At 45.8% G+C, this 21,521-nt stretch overlaps 1 protein-coding gene across 1 annotated transcript in view; it reads right to left on the bottom strand.

Annotated features, from left to right (window-relative positions):
• Window positions 1-1,433: 1,433 nt before the first annotated feature.
• Window positions 1,434-21,521, bottom strand: part of LOC135542784 (tensin-1-like) — a 185,639-nt gene continuing 165,551 nt past the window's right edge. Inside the window, 15 exon segments of the mRNA XM_064969978.1 lie at window positions 1,434-4,294; window positions 4,458-4,487; window positions 4,613-4,681; window positions 4,862-5,030; window positions 5,538-5,570; window positions 5,822-5,971; window positions 6,060-6,155; window positions 6,309-6,524; window positions 6,738-7,354; window positions 7,468-7,540; window positions 8,455-8,544; window positions 11,299-11,352; window positions 11,355-11,445; window positions 11,827-12,008; window positions 14,125-15,768. Coding sequence (XP_064826050.1) covers window positions 4,165-4,294; window positions 4,458-4,487; window positions 4,613-4,681; window positions 4,862-5,030; window positions 5,538-5,570; window positions 5,822-5,971; window positions 6,060-6,155; window positions 6,309-6,524; window positions 6,738-7,354; window positions 7,468-7,540; window positions 8,455-8,544; window positions 11,299-11,352; window positions 11,355-11,445; window positions 11,827-12,008; window positions 14,125-15,768 — 3,644 coding nt within the window. The 3' untranslated portion in view covers window positions 1,434-4,164.

Below are 21,521 nucleotides of genomic sequence, written 5' to 3' on the forward strand. Positions count from 1 at the left end.
GTCAGTTGAACGCAGTTGTTTAACCTCAACATAGCATGTAGTGAAGAACATGCTTAAAGCTGCCAAGAGTGTTGATAATTGACAGTGAGGAAAAACATATTTTCTAGGAAAAAGACTCAGTGGTTTGCCATCGCAATGATCTTCATTTATAACAGAAATTGTTAGATTACAGAGCTCATTTCAAAACACTAAATCAATCAACCTCCTAAAATATATGATTTGCATAGGATGTACTAGCTATTTGAACTATATACACATTCAGAAACTGTTAATAACCTGTTCAATAAATTGATGCAGGAAAGTAGCCTTGTGAAAGACAGATACTGCCACTGAGTGGCTATAATATGTAACCACAGGCAAACTTTTCACAGAGTAAGCCTGGCTCTGACCAATCAGTTCTTTGGACCGAATCCTAACCTGGAACTGAAATGTGTAAGTAAAATGTTTGGATAAATCTCCCACTGGCACCAAGACATGATTAATGCAAGTCAGAATAGTGTGGTGGACAGATCTCAAGTGAGGATTGGTCTCTGTGTTTATAAGAATGCCTAGATCAGTGTTTCCCAACTCCGGTCCTCCAGTACCCCCAATAGCACAACTTTTTGTTGTAGACCAGGACAAAAACACCTGGTTCAATTTGTCAATGGCTTGATGATTAGTTGACAAGTAGAATCAGGTGTGCTTGTTCAGGGAATCAACAACAATCTATACTGTTTGGAGTCCTGGAGTTGGGAAACACTGATCTAGGGCGCGTTTGTACATTCACTCTGGCTATCTACTCAGAATTGCAGAGCACTCTTGTCTGAAAGCGCAGAATAATTTATGAATTTACGAACGCTCAACACCTGTTGAATATGACTGGTGTCAGTAAACATCGGCAAAAAAGCTTAATTAATTGTTGCCAGCAGCACAGTTACAGTCACCAACGCTCTGGGTAACATGAAAACAGCCTAACCAGCTTTGCTAGGGTGAGTAAAATGGTCAGAGTGAGGTGTTCTCTCATTTCTCTCAAACGTGGATTGAAAATAAGAATTTGTTCTTAACTGACTTGCCTAGTAAAATAAAGGTTAAAAAAATAAAAATAGCTAGCATGCTAGCTAACTTTAGCCAGCGAGCCTGAGTGGTTGACTGCCGTTGTGTGGTCAGAGCGCTCTCGGATCAACCCTACTCCTCGGCCAGAGCGTCTAGTGTGCGCTCTAAACACTCCGAGAACAATCAGAATTTATGAATGGACAATCTGACAACGCTCTGTATTTACGAATGCCCAGAGCGCACTCACCCGAGTGAATTTATGAACGCACACCTAGGTAGTCATAGCCATAAAGATCATACAATTCAAAACATAACGCTATGGTCATAAGCGATGTGTTACCATAGAGAAACAGTTAAGATGACTACACACAATGAGTGAGAAAATGAACGCTCAAACCACCTTATGTTTTACTGTAACAGATTTGTATTGCTTTAATGTTTTTTCTCCTCAGGAACAGGTAAGCCATGACAGTATAACGCAAATGGAAAAAAACACAAGACCCTTCTGTACATCCTTAGTAGTACATTCACACACTCATTAAGTCCCGTCTGTACACTGAACTCCTCCACACACCTCCACACAGAAATACATTCCATTTCCATTGGTTAACACTGACTGACAGCCGCGGGGTCATGTAGCTTGAAATGTTGAGGACTTAAAAAAAAAAAAAAAACATACCAGCAAATAAAGAATAAATAAGGCGAATAAATAAAGCATGTTACTTGTGAGAGGGTCACGGTTTGGACATCGGGGTGACTATAGCTAGACGTAGTAGCTCAAATAAAAGAGATTTGAAGAATTGTAGACAAAATTTTGCCTTCACTGATATTCACATGAAATGATATAAAGTAATTGTTTGCATCTCTGCATCTGTTGTATGGTTGTGGTATTCCATTGGTAAGTGCTTGGTATTTCTAAACGGGTTAACAATAGTCTCAACTCCATTCAGTTGCAATGGAGAGGACGAGAGAGAGAATAGAGAAGTTCACATATAATGGTGGTGTTAGTGGTATGTGGGACTTCATATTTACTGGCAACAGAAGGAACATTTATGAATTCATTCGGCTTAGCAACACAATTTCCTTGGAAAAAAGCCAAACATGTAGACACCATAGAAGTTATGTGTTTGAATCTTTGGCAAATCATAATGTCGGTATGATGGGTTGCACATTGCTGTTTACATATTGCATTTAAGGTCGGCTTCTAAATGAAATGTCCTCATGCTTCCCTTATAAAAACGTATTCTTTTTTAAGAACATTTCATATTTTCATAATATGGTAAATTCATATTCAAGAGCTGACCCTAAAACTGGCAACAACATTTGCCAGGTAACTGATATTATTCGCTGTATTATGGCAGCGTATAAGACAAACTTGAACATTATGTTGGTCTACCACCCGGATGGTTTTGTCCATGCATTTTTCCTGTAAAAATCATATGCTTTCATCCCATACATGCCGAACTTCAATCTCTGAGAACGCGAAGAAGAAGAAACATGACGAGCTAGAACAAACATACATGTACTGAGTAATGTACACCATATATATCCAAAAGCCTTTCAAAATCTCCCGACTTTGAAATCATTAGCCAAAATAAGTATTTTTTTCTCAATCCTTAAGGTAATCTTCTTTATGTAGACTGTACAATATATGTATATATGAGTTATCATGGAGGAACAAAGCAACAAAAATAAATATTTTTTTTTAGCTATGTCACCTTTCAAAGTAGTATATCTATATACATTTGATATCAATATCATTTTTCCTTAGCTTATGGAAGATGGGTGAGTGGTGTGTGTTTGAGAAGCAGGCATTTACACACAGTGTGACAACCTCTACGTTTGTCTAAAGGTATGTAGATGCGATCTGGTGAGAGGATAAATTCCCTTTTGGTTAAAAATGAAAGACGACCTTGCTTGATACAGTGAAACCCTGCTGCAAGATTTAAAAAAATATCGCTTCTCACCATCGAGTAACTACTTCAACAAAAGGCTGTCTACATGTTCTTTTTTCTTTTTAGGACTCTTTAGTAGAGTCCAAAAATGGTTTATAATATCATGCAGTCTCTAACAAGGCAAACAACCTCTGTTTTCTTGTCTTAGGGTTAAAGTCTTCATAGAACACAGCGTAGAATGGCCGTTTTGGTGATGTTTAGAGGGAGGGGGGTGCAGTTGGACTAAAACATGCAGGACAGTGCCTAGGGCCCAGGGCTCGGACCAGTCCCTGGTGTTTGTTTCCAGTGTGTTGATTAGCAGTGTCTGTGAGCAGCCAACAGGTGATGATCAGTCTGAGTCAAGCAGGATTGAGTTCAAACGTGGATAATCGGCACCACCGTGTGGACAGGAGGAGTGACAGCAGTAGATTTACCAGCTCCCTTTCCACAGGCCAGAGTAATCCATCTCCCACATCTGAAATCAATCAGTGCGCTCCAGGATCGACTGGTCAGGTCTGGACCTAACATAAGCAATGTGTTTTATGAGAAGGTTCATCTGCTCTGTGAAGTTGAGCACAGTTTATTTTTCTCGCTGTTGAGCCCTTTACAACATACATCAGGCCTGGGAAATGTCCACTCGAGGGTTCACAAATGACTTTAGTGGACCAAGCTTAAAGATCGAGCTAACATGCAAAATGTCTTCTTAAATATTCTTTAGTAAGAAGCCACTGAGGCAAACTATTTTTCTGAAGACAGAATAAAGTTCAAGAAGAAAGCATTCTTTCTCGTTTCATTTCAACAGTCCCGTTGTAAAAAAGAAAAACGGAGAAAACCTACAACGCCTTAAACTGACCGTCTAATTATGACATACTTGTTCTGAGTGCTACCTTTGGTAAATCAATCCGAAAACCTGATAAATGTCAGTGTCCTTTTCTCCCACTGATACTTAGTTTAGCACACAGCTCCTCCACCTTCTTCCTCCACCAGCTCGAGACACATTATCACTGTCACCACTCCAGCCACAACTTCCTCTGACGCCATCTTGGATTACCTCCAAGTCCTTCAAACAAAATCTCGCAGAATAAAACAAAGAGAACAAATCTCAACAAAAAGAACAGAAGAAAATAATGAAACACAATCCAAAATGATGACAAAAAAATGTAAGACCAACAAAATGACTGCCAGGGGTTCGTTGGTTTCACCGCCTCATGACTTTAGAGACGAAGTTGACGATGGCTGAAGCCGGCTGGTCGGGGTCCAACTCGGCAAACAGGTGGCTGACGTTGTCCGTTGTGCTTCCTTGCTTACGTGCCACGAAACCAAACAGTCTGAAGTTTAAAGAGAAATAAAAGCCTGGTTTGAATATGTAGGAGATGGTTCATGATTTGATGTAGTTATTGATAGGCCTATGTGGACCATGGGACTTATTTGTCCCATCTAGTTAATGACCTATTCTATGTATCATAGAGTGATTTGAGTTGTGAGACCTACTTTGCCGTTCCACCTCCTTCCTTGCTCCACCTGTGAAGATGAGATGTGACAAATTAATTTTGGAGGAACAATCAACAAATACTCCCTATGTAGGCTACATTTGTACTATTTTCACTACTTTAGCACAGCAGAAAGATCTGTTCTCAAACACTTACTTCCTGTCCTGGGGGTCAATGTCACAGTAGGTGACAGTGTTGATTGGGTAGTGCCTTCGGAAGAAGACCCTAGGGCAGGAGAAAACTCAGAGTTAGTGTTGGAAATCTCAGTTTGTCACCAAGCTAGTTCAATTCAAGTAAAACAGTTTGACATGCTAGTATAGCAGTTAGAATCAATTATTGAATACCGACAGATTTCTATGACTCTGACTATGGGTGGAGGGTGCTGCTTCCACGGTTACTACTCACTTCCTTTGGCTATCCGTGAGGGTGATGCCCTGCGATGACACTTTGAAGTGGACGGTTGTTGCCACGGGCAATGGATTGACGGCCATCGTTTCGCTGATTGCCTTGGCGACGGCCTGAGGACCAGTCAGAGACTCCATGTCCACAGAGCTGATGTAAAGAACATTGCATGCTGGGAGAGAACAAAAAAAATGGTACAAATCAGTCACTGTTGAAAATGAAGCAGTGAAGGAGTTCAACTACCAACAATTAGTGCAATCATTTGAACATGTTGTGGATAAGTGTTGAGAAACAGATCGAGGCAACAGCTGGCTGTATATTAGTGGCTCCAGATCTTTCCTTTCTTCTCTGATCAGAATGCTCACTCCATGCATTTGTCGGTAGGTAGTGCCATGCTATCTCTACCAAAGAGAAAAGAACACACGTCCAATCCAGAAGACAATGTTTCAAACCTCACAACAGCTGCCCTGCATAAGACCTAAAGAACAGCGTTATAGAAACACACTTCACTTGTTTGAGTGACAACCATGACAAGCAAAGATGTGACTAAGGCAGGCATGGTAGTGAGAGGGAAGCTTCTGTGGTGACCATGCAGAGCTGAAATATCAGTCTGGGGAGTGTGGGGACAAGGGGGTTAATAATGCCAAAATAGAACCCAAAAACACAGTGCAGTATTTACCATGGGCCTCCTCGGGGACCTGTTGCTGTGCTACTGCAACATAACAGGGTATCCGAGCATGAGAGGAGAAACAAAACCACTGTAGTACATGAAAACTATGTATTTGTGTAACTGCATAGTAATTACATAGGTTGTACTACAGTAGTAAAAGTAAAACAGAATTTGGCCGATTATTATTTGTTTGTTGTTATATGTATCTACTGTTGTAATAGAAGGCTTGGAATGGATTGATGATCAACTGAAAGAGAATGGGCTGAATAATGCAGGGTGCAGTTTGTCCTCACCTGCTCCTTGTTTCACCAGCTCGGCCACTGTGTCCGTGGGAGTGTCCAGCTCCAGGGCCTCCTCATTGGGATCTTTGCTGGGGATCATCAGCTTGCAGGGCAGGGCCAGAGGAGTCATCGAGTGTTGGTACACCAGGGCAGACAGACATCCTGCACACACACATGATTAGCAAGTGCACTTACTTGCTGGAGGGCTAATTAATGACTTCTCTGTTGAATATGCATGTTTGGAACTCACCAAAGTAGGGTTCGTTGGGACAGCCCTTCAGACGAACGCCTTTGGGGCTCGTCTCAATCAGGAAGTGCCTCACCAACTCGCTCGTGATGTCACCAACTGCCAAAAAACAAAACAGTAAACACATCCTTTAATCAAAGGTCTCTGATCGAAGGTCCATTTTTGCACTTTCACTCCTAAAGATTAAGGTTGGGATTCGGGTTAGGGTGATCTGATCCTAGACCTGCGACTAAGATTAAAGATCTACTGTACCTTTCTTGTTGGCCTGGGCGGTGGGAGGTGGGCAGGCCACCTTCATGGCCAGGCCGTAGGCCCCTCTGAAGGAGTGACTGTCCCTGATGACGAAGGCCCCTGGCTCCCTGTCTCTCAGCAGACTGATGGCCTGCTCTCTGGAGATGTCTGGCTTGTACCAGAACTTAGACGTGTCCTGGACAAACTTCACGTTCAGCCTGATGTCTGGACTCTGGTCTGTAGAAGTAGTGACAATGGTCAAAGCAATGAAATAGGGATGATTCTGAGACTTTCATCCATCAAAATAAGCACTGATTGACTGTACAGATTCTGCTGTGCATGATTGAGTATGACTGCTCACTTGGCTAGATCTGAATAGATTGAATAGTTCTAAAGAACATGGCAGAGACTAGGGCTAGATGCTATTCAGGATTGGACCTCCTCTCTCACCGTAGATGGAGAATTTGGAGAGGTCGGGTAGGGTGTGAGAGGTGGACACACTGGGCGTGCTGCCTCCACTGGGTAAGGTGGGTATGGTGGTCTTCCCATCCAGAGTCCCATACGACAGCCCCCCATTGGACCTCTCTCCACTGGGCATCCGCCTCTTCTCTGGAAGCATCGGCTGGGGCGACACTGGGAAGGAGGGCGTGGGTGGTGCCCCCTGTCTGTCATCGGGCGTAGTGTGGCCACTGGCCATCGAGTGGCGCCCCATCAAAGGGCTAGGAGGGACGGCGGCGGTTCTGGAGCCTCTTGAGGGGATCACAGGGCTGCCGGGGACTTGCACCCTGTTTCCATTGGGCGATGTGGGGTGACGAGCCAGACCCGGGCTTGCTTGGTTGGCCAGGCGGCGCTGGAGGGCGGGGCTAGGTGGGGTGTTGGTGGCCACCGTGCGGTGGAGTGTGTTGGGGCTTCCGGGGACGGTGTGGAGGGGGCCCACGACGCTGACCTGGGATCCCTCAGGGGAGTGGGGGCCGTAGGACGGAACGGGGTTGTGCTGGGCACTCTCCAAGGGGTGGGAGGGGAAGCCAGAGTCAGCCTGGAGCCGAATGGAGGAAGTCATCCTCATGCTGCAGAGAAAGAGAAACACTGAGCTGTAACCTAGGACTATCTTTATTCCTCTTCTTTCAAGAGTTTCCCCTGGGTTATCCAAACTCTGCCCCAGGAACAGTACAGTACTCACCCATCTGGGCTGTGGATGGGACTACTGGAAGATATGGGTTCATTTAGGGGGTGTCCACCATAACCACGGCCGTCTGTAGTGAAAACACAAACACATATATTATTACACTGTTATTGGCAGGCGAAACAGGGAGTGAACGGGATGCTGTTATGAGGGGGACTGACAGACACCTGGTGAGGTCATTCCCAAAACAGTACAAAAAGAAAAGAAACATCCTGAGGGAGACTCAAAGTGGGATTAACACAGATGCAAAGTTGAGAGGTGAAGGCATTAAACAGGCCCACTCAACAGGCTAACAACCAAATATAGATTTGATACCTAACCTACTGTAACCTTACCTCACACCTTAACAAATCCCTTACTTTAACCTGAACTCTTTCTTCACGTTTCAGAAACTTTGGGATGCATTGGGCACCCAATCACATCCGAGAAGAGGCAGGACTTAACCACTGATAGCCAATCAAAACAGAATGTTTGCGGTTGCAGCCTGTATAGTGGGACTGTGTTATTCCTCTAGAAGCAAACAACAGAAGGTAGAGCAAAACCGAGACGCCATAACAAGATCCTCCTGTCAAAACGAGGGGTTTTCAAACATGACCGAACACAAAGGATTATGGGTACTCTGTGTGACGGGGATGAGAGGTTGATGCCACGTGTTGCCATAGAAACGCCCTTACCTTGCTCCTCATCGCTTACAGATTCATAGTCTGACAGAACAGAAAGAATAAGTAGAAGAAGAAAACAGTCGGTGATTGAGGGAGAGGTGAGAAAAAGAGGAGGAGGAAACCGTTGAAAGAGAAGCAAGAGACCAAAGTTTGCAGGTGTGTAGAAGCAATTAGGGGACTAAAAAAACCTAGATGGTAAAAGGTTGTGTGTGTGTTTGTGTTCTGACCTGATCCACAATGGAGTGTGTGTGTGTGTGTGTGTGTGTGTGTGTGTGTGTGTGTGTGTGTGTGTGTGTGTGTGTGTGTGTGTGTGTGTTCTGACCTGATCCACCATGGAGAATGTCTGCTGGATGGTGGGGCTTCAGTCCTAAAGCAGAGAGAGGGGTTTTGGCCAAGCCTGGAGGAGAACGGGCTAGAGAGAGAGAGAGAGAAACAGAGAGAGAGAGAGAGAGAGAGAGAGAGAGAGAAAGAAACAGAGAGAGAGAAACAGAGAGAGAGAGTGACAGAGCGAGAGAAACAGAGAGACAGTGATAGAGCGAGAGAAAAAGAGAGAGAGAGAGTGAGAGAAACAGAGCGAGAGAGAGAGTGAGAGAAACACAGAGAGAGAGAGAGCGAGAGAGCGAGAAAAACAGAGCGAGAGAAACAGAAAGAGAGCGAGAGAAACAGAGAAACAGAGAGAGATAGCGAGAGAAACAGAGAGAGAGTGAGAGAAACAATTGAGAGAGACGAGAGAGTGAGAAACAGAGAGCGAGAGAAAGAGAGGGAGAGAGGGAGAGCGAGAGAAACAGAGCAAGAGAGCGAGAGAAACAGAGAGAGAAAGAGAGAGAGCGAGAAAGAGATAGATAGATAGATAGAAAGTGCGATAGAGGGAGAAAGAAAGAGAAAAATTAGAGAGCGAGAGAAACAGAGCGAGAGAGTGAGAGAAACAGAGAAACAGAGCGAGAGAAACAGAGCAAGAGAAAGAGCGAGAGAGCAAGAGAAACAGAGCGAGAGAGAGAGAAACAGAGAGAGAGAGAAACAGAAAGAGTGAGCGAGAGAGTGAGAGAGAGAAACAGAGAGCGAGAGAAAGAGGGAGAGAGAGAGGGAGAGCGAGAGAAACAGAGCAAGAGAGCGAGAGAAACAGAGCGAGAGCGAGAAAGAGATAGATCGATAGAAAGTGCGATAGAGGGAGAAAAAAAGAGAGAAAAATTAGAGAGCGAGAGAAACAGAGCGAGAGAGTGAGAGAAACAGAGAAACAGAGCGAGAGAGAGCGAGAGAGCAAGAGAAACAGAGCGAGAGAAACAGAGCAAGAGAAAGAGCGAGAGAGCAAGAGAAACAGAGCGAGAGAGAGAGAAACAGAGAGAGAGAGAAACAGAAAGAGTGAGCGAGAGAGTGAGAGAGAGAAACAGAGAGCGAGAGAAAGAGCGAGAGAGAGAGAGGGAGAGCGAGAGAAACAGAGCAAGAGAGCGAGAGAAACAGAGCGAGAGCGAGAAAGAGAGATCGATAGAAAGTGCGATAGAGGGAGAAAAAAAGAGAGAAAAATTAGAGAGCGAGAGAAACAGAGCGAGAGAGTGAGAGAAACAGAGAAACAGAGCGAGAGAAACAGAGCGAGAGAGAGCGAGAGAGCAAGAGAAACAGAGCGAGAGAGAGAGAAAAACAGAGAGAGAGAGAAACAGAAAGAGTGAGCGAGAGCGAGAAAGATAGATACAAAGTGTGATAGAGGGAGAAAGAAAGAGAGAGAGAAATTATAGATAATGAGAGAAAGAGAGACCAAACCAAACTGTAAGTGTTTAGCCTACAGAAGATCTGAGCTGATTAATACAGAATACATAGTGTCAGATCCAAACAACCAACAAACTACAACAACAGGACAACCAGGATGGTGAATGGAGACACAGTACAATGTGCCCCGGCCATGCAAGAGTTGGAACATGGCATGCATTAAGCAAACCAACACAGAACAGTTCACTGAGGGACTGGTGACATGGAGAGGGAACCAATGGCATCCTGAACAGTACATCAAGTAACTACATAGTAGTACTGTATATCCAAGGAGACACAATGAATACATGCCAGGATTGGGATCCAATCCATTTTTTTTATTCAAATGCCATCAGTTTTCCAGTGGTGGAAAAGAGTTTGGCAGGGTTGGCGTGGTGGACTGGACACAGTAATCTGAAGATTCCATCAGTTTTCCAGTGGTGGAAAAGAGTTTGGCAGGGTTGGCGTGGTGGACTAGACACAGTAATCTGAAGATTCCATGCATCCGCCACTTACCAAAGAATCCCACATCAATTCTTTGTCTGTCTGTTTCAAAGATAGTGCCTCCAGAGAGGACAGGCAGGGGCCAGAGCAGGGGTAGTGGGGCAGGGTAAAGGGGGTAGATGGAGGGGGTATCTGGGGGCTCAAAGCGGGTCCTTACTTCAACTACAGTGTGGCGGTGACCACTGCAGGAATAGGGAGCCCTAACCCTGCTTGGTCCCAAATAAGTCCAAAAGCAGTCTGTCTATTGAAATGTGTCAAGCATTATGTGTCAAGCATTAAGATAAATACAGATAGATACAGTATTTATCTCTATGGTATCTCTTCGGTGCCAAGAAGCAATCTACTGTCTAACCTGACATGATTTATAAGTCATAGGTTAAGTGTTGAAACGACAATACATTATTATCTTCTATCTATTCCTGTGTGGCTCAGTTGGTAGAGCATGTAACTTGCCAGGGTTGTGGGTTTGACTCCCACAGAGGAACAGTATGAAAAAGTGAAATGATGTATACATTCACTACTGTAAGTCGCTCTGTATAAGTGTGCCTGCTAAATGATTCAAATGTCATTTTTCAGTTTTATTCCCAGTCTCTCTCATCATTTCTTTCACAGAGGGAATTAGTGTCAGTTTACCATTGAGTAATCTCTACAAGAGAAAGAAAGGTGTTATTGAATTCATTTAGGAAACCCACCACCACCAATTAGTCCCAATCAAAACACCAACAATTGAACATTACAGTAACAGCAGTGACTTTCTCTGGGCCTGTCCAAATAATGTCAGAACGCATCGTTCCTTCCTTATAAGAAGGCAGTAAAGAAGGACATACTTAACGTTTATGGCAGTCGTTTCATTGTGATTGACGAACAGTGGAAATGGAGTAAGGTCTACTGGCGCCCTCTGTCTGCAGGGATGTGAACTTACACATGTTGAAGTAAGGGGTCTGAGGTGAGACAGGGAAGGCAGGGGTCAGGGGTGGGCCTCACCACCACTGCTGAACATAGGATTGACAGCAGCCCTACCGTCAGCATCATCATCCCCATACGCCTCGCGGTAGCTGTGCATGGGGCCCTAGAAGGAGGGGACACAGCACACACACAACACACACACACAACACACAACATAACACCCCCCCCCCACAGACACAGCAGGAGCCAGAAAATACACATGGACAAGGACAATACACACATAGAGGTAATGCAAACAGGCACAGACAGAAAAGAACACACAGATACAAATACAGACAGAGATAGCGACACATTACAAACCCACACACACCAACACAAAGTCCACACACCACACACACACACACACAACAGACACACACAACAGACATGGTTACTCTCACAGTGAAACAATGGTCTATTCAATGAACGGAAGACCATTTTAAGCTGATAAAGACTAGAGATAGAGAGCTTGCAGCCTGTGGCTGGACAGGGGTATGTACTCTACCTCTCTGGGTCTTCCTCCAGGGTTGAGGATGTGGAAGTGTGACGAGTGGACAGGGGAGCGCACCGGCGCCCCCGTGTGGGCTGGAGGGTCCTCGTTGCCACTCTGGTAGTGCCCCTCGCTAGTGGTCCGACGTCGGACGGTCTCCTGAGCCTCCTCCGGCGTCATCCCACGGGAACGCATCCCTGGAACGCCAACAACAGCGTCAGGAATTCCCAAAGGCTTTCCTTCAGTTTCAGGAATGTATTTAGGAAGAACGATCACTTTAGGGGGGATCTAAAATATGGATCTGGAAATAAGTTTCAGAGTGTATCTTCCAGGTTTCATACATCATTCCAAACTTAAAATAAATGATTTGCTTATTTTAAGAGGAATGTTGTCACGAGAGAGAGAGAGAGAGAGAGAGAGAGACAGACAGAGGGAGACTTGCTTTGGCAATGTTAACACATGTTTCCCATGCCAATAAAGCCCCTTGAATTGAATTGAATTGAATTGAGAGAGACAGAGGGAGACAGAGAGATAGAGAGAGAGAGGGAGACAGAGACAGAGAGAGACAGAGAGAGAGAGAGAGACAGAGAGAGAGAGAGAGAGAGAGAGACAGAGACAGAGAGAGACAGAGAGAAAGAGAGAGAGAGACAGAGAGACAGAGAGAGACAGAGAGAGAGAGAGACAGAGAGAGGGAGACAGAGAGAGACAGAGAGAGAGACAGAGAGAGACAGAGAGAGAGAGAGAGAGAGACAGAGAGAGAGAGAGAGAGAGAGAGAGAGGACAAACCAGAGAAAGAATAAGAGCGATGACGGTCAGATTGTGGCGTAGTGGAAATGCTTTCGTTGATGCCCTGAATACGAGCGTTGTACTCTGCTCACAGTGGGGGAGGTGGATAGGAGGCAGAGGAGGAGGTGGAGGAGGAAGAGAAGGAGGAAGGAGGTGCAGAGGCAGATGCAATGGCGTGAAGGGTGGTCCAACAGAGCAGAGGAATGGATGGACAGAACAAGAGACAGAAACAGAAAAAGACAGAGAAAAAAAATGAATAAAGAAAAATGAAGTCATTAAACAAAGAACTGGATTGAGAAACACTGCTTCACCACACATTAGTGTTATGGCATGTTTCATGTTCTGTGTGGACTGCGGGAAGACTAGCTGCTGCTTTCACAACAGCTAATGATTCTAATAAAATACCAAACACCAAGTCAACATCTGCGGTAGAAAGACAAAGGCAACTACCAAATAAGCCCACTTGGTGACATCTGTGAGAACCATACCATACGCTTCCATACGTGGCGGGACGTGAATGTGGAAAATGCATGGTAGCTGAGAACTCAACCAGCATGTCTATTCTTACCACCTTAAATCTCATCTCCATGGTGTCCAACTCTCCCCTCGCTGTAGGACACAGCTCAGAGCTCACCGTAGGTTTTCAGACCATATCTGTCCTGCTCAACTAAGAGTTTTTATCTAGCTGGCTCAATGTCATAATGATTCCACCTATTACCAAGGTCAGACAAAGCTGGGGACATGAAACAGTAGCTTCTATTTCCAATATAGAATTAGATATATTAGAGTACATGTAAACAGTAGCTTCTATTTCCAATATAGAATTAGATATATTAGAGTACATGTAAACAGTAGCTTCTATTTCCAATATAGAATTAGATATATTAGAGTACATGTAAACAGTGCACATCACTGAATAAGTCAGTGGTGATAGAAGGCCGTTGATATACTGCATTTGACTATGACTGTGCTTCTTACAGTTCACAGCATGTTCCGGAACAAAGCGTTCATTGTGACTCTCAGCGGTGCCTGTATGACAGTCAAAACAAGGTCCCCTTGCAACTGTCCCTGCTAACGAATGTTTTGTAACAGTTATAAGGTGTTATTATGTAGTAGTGGCAGGTAGCCTAGTGGTTAGAGCGGTGGGTCAGTAACCGTAAGGTTGCTGAATCGAATCCCTGAGCTGACAAGGTAAAAATCTGTCATTCTCCCCCTGTTCCCTAACCCACTGTTCCCCGGGTGCCGAAGACGTGGATGTCGATTAAGACAGCCCCCCACCCCCACCTCTCTGATTCAGAGGGGTTGGGTTAGATGCGCATTTCAGTTGTACAACTTTCCTAATGCATTATAATACTTGTCATAAGCACATATTACATCATTATAATGTATTTTTGCTTTTATGTATTGTGACAAAGAATACCTCTGCTTTTGAAAATGACATAATGAAACATGAAATATGAAAATGTCAGAAAATTGTGAAACTAAACAGGGATATTCAATCTAATCCTCAATCCGGTAGTGACTTACCAGCAATGCGTTGAGCCACCAGGCCCTCCAGGTTGAGGTTCTCCTCCTCAGGTTCTGGCTCCTTGAGAAGGGGGGAAGAGTTGGGGAGGGGGGAGGAGGAGGTACTGTAGCCATGATAGGGAGACCCTCCCTTGCGGTCTGGGGAGTGGGACACCACCGTCCCACCTGGGTACGAGTTTAGGGGCTTCATCTGGAGCTGTCCGAAGATGGAGGAGGAGTCAGAGGGGTAGAGTGGGGAACCGGGCCCCTGAGCTGGGTGCATGTGGTAGGGCTCGGGGGGGTGTATGGGAGTGGTGTTGGTATGGGGCTGGTACGAGGCGGACCTCGGGGGGACATACGACAAGGGAGACTCAGCCACAGGACTCTGGATGGGCGACGTTGAAACCCGGCCAGCCGTCGACCTCAGAGGTTGTCCAAAGGCATTGTAGTTAATGTTATAGCCATGGATGGCTGAGTCTGCCTGGTAGGACGGCCTGGCCAGAGATTGGGAGAAGGGGATCTGGGCTGGCCCTCCTACACTGTTCTCACCAGAGGGGGCGCTGTAGGACTTGGGCACCTGTCCTGTGTGTGGGTCCAGATCCAGCATCAGCATGTCGAGGGCTTCGATAGACTGCTCTATGTCGTGCTGAGAGGCGGTGGGGGGGAAGTGGGGCAGACTGTGGGTGCTCTGTAAGGGAGGACCGAAGGGGTCGTCTGGCAGACTGTACTGGTGCCATGCGCTCAGCCCCCTCTGGACTGCCTCCCTGCTACTGGTGCTCCTCTCAGGGGCCCTCGGCAGCTTGTGGCCTCCAGGCTCGGGGGTCCCGAAGGACTGGGAACGCTGCATACTCCCGTTCTGGTAACTGTTAGGAGAGTACTCCTCCTCCTGGGGCGAACTGGAGTCCATGATCCGCTCCTGTGCCGACGTAGAAGTCCGTACCCGGTGCACCGGCATCTCCCGTAGCTTCTCCAGGTATGGCCCGTCGTTCTGCCTATTAATGGGTATCTGTGATTGGTAGTACAGCTCTGCGGGCGTGGCCTGGCCCTCCAATGACGAGAGTGTTCCCAGACTGTCCACGCTGTTACCCTCCTGACTAATGTGCAGCTCGTCGTCCAAGATGTCCGTCTCGCGCTCTTCGGCGGAAGGGGCTGCAATGAGCCGGGTATGCCCGCTGACGTGCACCTGGGCTGGGACAAGGTGGCGTACTGCCCCCCCGGGGCTGGTGGAGGTAGCCAGGTAGGCCTGGCGGTGGAGCATGGGGGCCTCAAGGCCACTCAGAAGCTGGTCCAACTCTCTCTTCTCCTGGGGACTGAGAGGGGGATGACTGGGCGTGTTGTGGTTCTGGTTGGTGTTCACCGCTCCATGCAGCAACAGACTGTGGTCATCGGTGCGATCGGTTTTGACAGATGCTGTCGAGTTCCCAGAGTCGCTGCTAACCGACAGGGCGTGGTCGACCGCGGGCAGGGAGGCGTGGCCCACTACCGGGAGGGTGCGGTCAGAACTTGGGAGGGTGTGGTTAGGGTGTTGGGGGGTGTGGTCTGCGTTGGTTAGGGGGTGGTCGAGGACGGGAAGGCCGTTAATTGTGACCACTCCATCGAGGGACTCTTTCTTTGTGACTCGGGCATACAGGCTGCCGTCGAGGGGGCCTTGGGTGTGAACAACGTCTGAAAGAGAGAAGAAGAATACATGCTATTAAAAGGTGCGCAAACAAAGAGGAGAAACGAACACATTTCTGATTTTGAAAACTCCTCACAAATGACCCAACATCACAGTGACTTTCACACCACAGGGACTTGTGCCTGACTCCTAACTGTTTCCTGAGACTGGACCACGACAGCTAGTCCCCCATGGAAAAGAGAATTCACTCCATCCTCCAAGGAGACACAACTTAATGGAAGCTTAAGTCAACACAGCATATTAATCTTCTAATACAGTAGTGTTGAGTGCATATATGTACAGTGCCTTGCGAAAGTATTCGGCCCCCTTGAACTTTGCGACCTTTTGACACATTTCAGGCCTCAAACATAAAGATATAAAACTGTATTTTTTTGTGAAGAATCAACAACAAGTGGGAGACAATCATGAAGTGGAACGACATTTATTGGATATTTCAAACTTTTTTAACAAATCAAAAACTGAAAAATTGGGCGTGCAAAATTATTCAGCCCCTTTACTTTCAGTGCAGCAAACTCTCTCCAGAAGTTCAGTGAGGATCTCTGAATGATCCAATGTTGACCTAAATGACCAATGATGATAAATACAATCCACCTGTGTGTAATCAAGTCTCCGTATAAATGCACCTGCACTGTGATAGTCTCAGAGGTCCGTTAAAAGCGCAGAGAGCATCATGAAGAACAAGGAACACACCAGGCAGGTCCGAGATACTGTTGTGAAGAAGTTTAAAGCCGGATTTGGATACAAAAAGATTTCCCAAGCTTTAAACATCCCAAGGAGCACTGTGCAAGCGATAATATTGAAATGGAAGGAGTATCAGACCACTGCAAATCTACCAAGACCTGGCCGTCCCTCTAAACTTTCAGCTCATACAAGGAGAAGACTGATCAGAGATGCAGCCAAGAGGCCCATGATCACTCTGGATGAACTGCAGAGATCTACAGCTGAGGTGGGAGACTCTGTCCATAGGACAACAATCAGTCGTATATTGCACAAATCTGGCCTTTATGGAAGAGTGGCAAGAAGAAAGCCATTTCTTAAAGATATCCATAAAAAGTGTCATTTAAAGTTTGCCACAAGCCACCTGGGAGACACACCAAACATGTGGAAGAAGGTGCTCTGGTCAGATGAAACCAAAATTGAACTTTTTGGCAACAATGCAAAACGTTATGTTTGGCGTAAAAGCAACACAGCTCATCACCATGAACACACCGTCCCCACTGTCAAACATGGTGGTGGCAGCATCATGGTTTGGGCCTGCTTTTCTTCAGCAGGGACAGGGAAGATGGTTACAATTGATGGGAAGATGGATGGAGCCAAATACAGGACCATTCTGGAAGAAAACCTGATGGAGTCTGCAAAAGACCTGAGACTGGGACGGAGATTTGTCTTCCAACAAGACAATGATCCAAAACATAAAGCAAAATCTATAATGGAATGGTTCAAAAATAAACATATCCAGGTGTTAGAATGGCCAAGTCAAAGTCCAGACCTGAATCCAATCGAGAATCTGTGGAAAGAACTGAAATCTGCTGTTCACAAATGCTCTCCATCCCACCTCACTGAGCTCGAGCTGTTTTGCAAGGAGGATTGGGAAAAAATTCAGTCTCTCGATGTGCAAAACTGATCGAGACATACCCCAAGCGACTTACAGCTATAATCGCAGCAAAAGGTGGCGCTACAAAGTATTAACTTAAGGGGGCTGAATAATTTTGCACGCCCAATTTTTCAGTTTTTGATTTGTTAAAAAAGTTTAAAATATCCAATAAATGTCGTTCCACTTCATGATTGTGTCCCACTTGTTGTTGATTCTTCACAAAAAAATACAGTTTTATATCTTTATGTTTGAAGCCTGAAATGTAGCAAAAGGTCGCAAAGTTCAAGGGGGCCGAATACTTTCGCAAGGCACTGTATATACATACACATCCAGGCCTTTCAGCCCTAAACACATGGAGCCTCCAGCCCACCATAACAGCCCTGGCTCTGGCTCTGGTCTAGTATAAGTACATTAGGGGTCCAAGCATCCCAGTCCAGGACCTGTAATAATGTGTCAGGCAGCACAACCCTACATGGCGTGACAAGGACCCCCGCACCACCGTCTGTGGAACATCTCCTAGACACAGTGCACAAACTCACCATGGCAACGACAGAATTTCCACATCAGAATTCCCAGATTCTTCAATATCACAATCTACAGTATGTGAGAGTACCAGAATTCCTATGTTATATATACAGTGTATGTCATTTCACATGTCCTGTGTCTATCTATATGAATGCAGCATGTTTCATTTGCTGAGGTGATTTTGTCACTGAGTAACTGTTTTTATGCATCGATGTCAGCATGCTGTGTATAATCTTCAGATGTTCTCCCATGGAGATGGGTTGGTTACATCACTCTTGATTTAAGGCCAGCATTTCCGCTAATAGCCACCACTCAAGTTTGGCAGGAGTCCCTGGCAACCTCCAGCACCCATTTCCTGGACCAATCACTCTACCAACCAATTCCTCAACATCTGGTCTCACAACAGCTCTAAACTTGAACATGTCTGATGATGAAGGATGGCATAAGATCAAGAGGCATGTTTCAAACAATATGAGGCCCAATTTGAGACCAAATCTCAGGTTCATATTGATTACAATACCCTGCATCATCTTTGTTCTCCAATAAACTTCTCCAGAATATTTTCAGGACCATATTGACCATGAAAACACACACACACACACACACACACACACACACACACACACACACACACACACACACACACACACACACACACACACACACACACACACACACACCTCTACATCTCAAAAAGGCCCTTCTCTTTCAACAGCTGCTTAGAGAAACAGGTGTTATCTGGTCACCGGGAGCAGCTTCTGAACATCAGCACAGCAGTTGGTGGGGGGGTTCCACAGTGACACATGGAGAGGTTCTCTGACCACAGCTATTTACGAGGCCATGTCAACAACGCTACAGTAGCAGAATGAGAGAGAGGAGAGAGAAAGAGAAGAGGGAGAAAGCTACCCTTGCTTACCCACCAGAACACAATGTTCCTTATTTTTGTAGGGAACTTCTAGTGCTCCTGATGTTGCCCGCAAAATACTTCCCAGTCCAGAACAGTTTGACTGATAACCTACTTCAAGCCAAGTCCAAGCCCTGAATCAATTCCCATGAAAGCTTTTCTTACCTGGAGATAGATTTCTTCTCTTCCTCCTTCCTTTCTGTGTTTTCTTTCCTTTAGTTAGATTAAATAGAGTAGCCCTTTGCCATCACACTTGGTTTGGTTGAGATGAAGGGGAGAAATCCTTCACTAGGCTATGATTCAAATGATACTGAGTTGGCATAGCCTTCCCCTCCCTCTCTCATTGGTTGGGAGGAGACAGAGATGTGCCACCCTTCATTTATCAATGTTGGGATTGGGTGAGGTGGGGTGGAGCTAGTCCATTCCCTGGGGCGTTGAACTATGAGTCGTGAGCTGTGAGCTGGTCCAGTGGAATCTCAGTTCCTTCCTGGCATTGGGAGTTTCCTAAAACTACAACACCCACCCAGCTAACCACCCTGAGCCCTGGCCTGGACCCACTCCTACACAGTGACATCACTCACACTCACACTGGGGTCTCCCTGGCCTCTCTCTCTCTCTAGTAATCTATCTGTCTCTATGTCTCTATGTCTCTCTCTCACACACACACACACGCACACACACACACACACCCACACACACACTGAGTGTTTGCCTCCTACAGAAGAGGGGAGACCCTTGTTCTCAGAGACTGGGATCATTCAATGGAGAAAACCCAAACACCAGAGGGGTGACACGTTGTTGGTGTTGGTGTCTGTTCTGTTAGGAGAGGCAGATCTCTGTTCTGTTAGGAGAGGCAGATCTCTGTTCTGTTAGGAGGGACAGATCTCTGTTCTGTTAGGAGGGGCAGATCTCTGTTCTGTTAGGAGAGACAAATCTCTGTTCTGTTAGGAGGGACAGATCTCTGTTCTGTTAGGAGGGACAGATCTCTGTTCTGTTAGGAGGGGCAGATCTCTGTTCTGTTAGGAGAGACAAATCTCTGTTCTGTTAGGAGGGACAGATCTCTGTTCTGTTAGGAGGGACAGATCTCTGTTCTGTTAGGAGGGGCAGATCTCTGTTCTGTTAGGAGGGGCAGATCTCTGTTCTGTTAGGAGAGACAGATCTCTGTTCTGTTAGGAGAGGCAGATCTCTGTTCTGTTAGGAGAGACAGATCTCTGTTCTGTTAGGAGAGGCAGATATCTGTTCAGTTAGAAGAGGCAGATCTCTGTTCTGTTAGGAGAGGCAGATCTCTGTTCTGTTAGGAGGGACAGATCTCTGTTCTGTTAGGAGGGACAGATCTCTGTTCTGTTAGGAGGGGCAGATCTCTGTTCTGTTAGGAGAGACAAATCTCTGTTCTGTTAGGAGGGACAGATCTCTGTTCTGTTAGGAGGGACAGATCTCTGTTCTGTTAGGAGGGGCAGATCTCTGTTCTGTTAGGAGGGACAGATCTCTGTTCTGTTAGGAGAGGCAGATCTATGTTCTGTTAGGAGAGGCAGATCTCTGTTCTGTTAGGAGAGGCAGATCTCTGTTCTGTTAGGAGAGACAGATCTCTGTTCTGTTAGGAGAGGCAGATATCTGTTCTGTTAGGAGAGACAGATCTCTGTTCTGTTAGGAGAGGCAGATATCTGTTCAGTTAGAAGAGGCAGATCTCTGTTCTGTTAGGAGGGACAGATCTATGTTCTGTTAGGAGAGGCAGATCTATGTTCTGTTAGGAGGGGTAGATCTCTGTTCTGTTAGGAGGGACAGATCTCTGTTCTGTTAGGAGAGGCAGATCTCTGTTCTGTTAGGAGAGACAGATCTCTGTTCTGTTAGGAGAGGCAGATCTATGTTCTGTTAGGAGGGACAGATCTATGTTCTGTTAGGAGGGACAGATCTCTGTTCTGTTAGGAGAGGCAGATCTATGTTCTGTTAGGAGGGACAGATCTCTGTTCTGTTAGGAGAGGCAGATCTCTGTTCTGTTAGGAGAGGCAGATCTCTGTTCTGTTAGGAGAGGCAGATCTATGTTCTGTTAGGAGAGGCAGATCTATGTTCTGTTAGGAGGGACAGATCTCTGTTCTGTTAGGAGAGGCAGATCTATGTTCTGTTAGGAGAGGCAGATCTATGTTCTGTTAGGAGGGACAGATCTCTGTTCTGTTAGGAGAGGCAGATCTATGTTCTGTTAGGAGGGGCAGATCTCTGGAAAAAATAAACTATGATTGGACATGGTGACATTTAACCAAACTCATAAAGTCTAGGGAAGACAGGGAAGAGAAGGAAAAGCAGTGAAAGAAAGAACATAGATGGGAGGATAACTGAGAACGAGGGAGAGGTTCCCAAACTGTGGTCCATGACTCACTGGTGGTACATGATCACATTACATATTTTCTGGTACCAAAATAGCCTGTTTGTAATCCTCAAATACACTAATGCTTTTAAATATGGTCCGTGAGGGAAATGTATGGGAACCTGTTGTCCTTGATGTCCTTCCAGATTCCCTCTGTCTACCCAAGGACGCCAGAGGACAAAAATCAGTTTACCACCTAACTGAGGAACTCAATTTAACCTTGCACAATACCCTAGATGCAGTTGCACCCCTAAAAACTAAAAACATTTCTCATAAGAAACTAGCTCACTGGTACACAGAAAATACCCGAGCTCTGAAGCAAGCTTCCAGAAAATTGGAACGGAAATGGCACCACACC

The sequence above is a fragment of the Oncorhynchus masou genome, chromosome 6 (assembly GCF_036934945.1).
Source record: "Oncorhynchus masou masou isolate Uvic2021 chromosome 6, UVic_Omas_1.1, whole genome shotgun sequence".
NCBI lineage: Eukaryota > Metazoa > Chordata > Actinopteri > Salmoniformes > Salmonidae > Oncorhynchus > Oncorhynchus masou.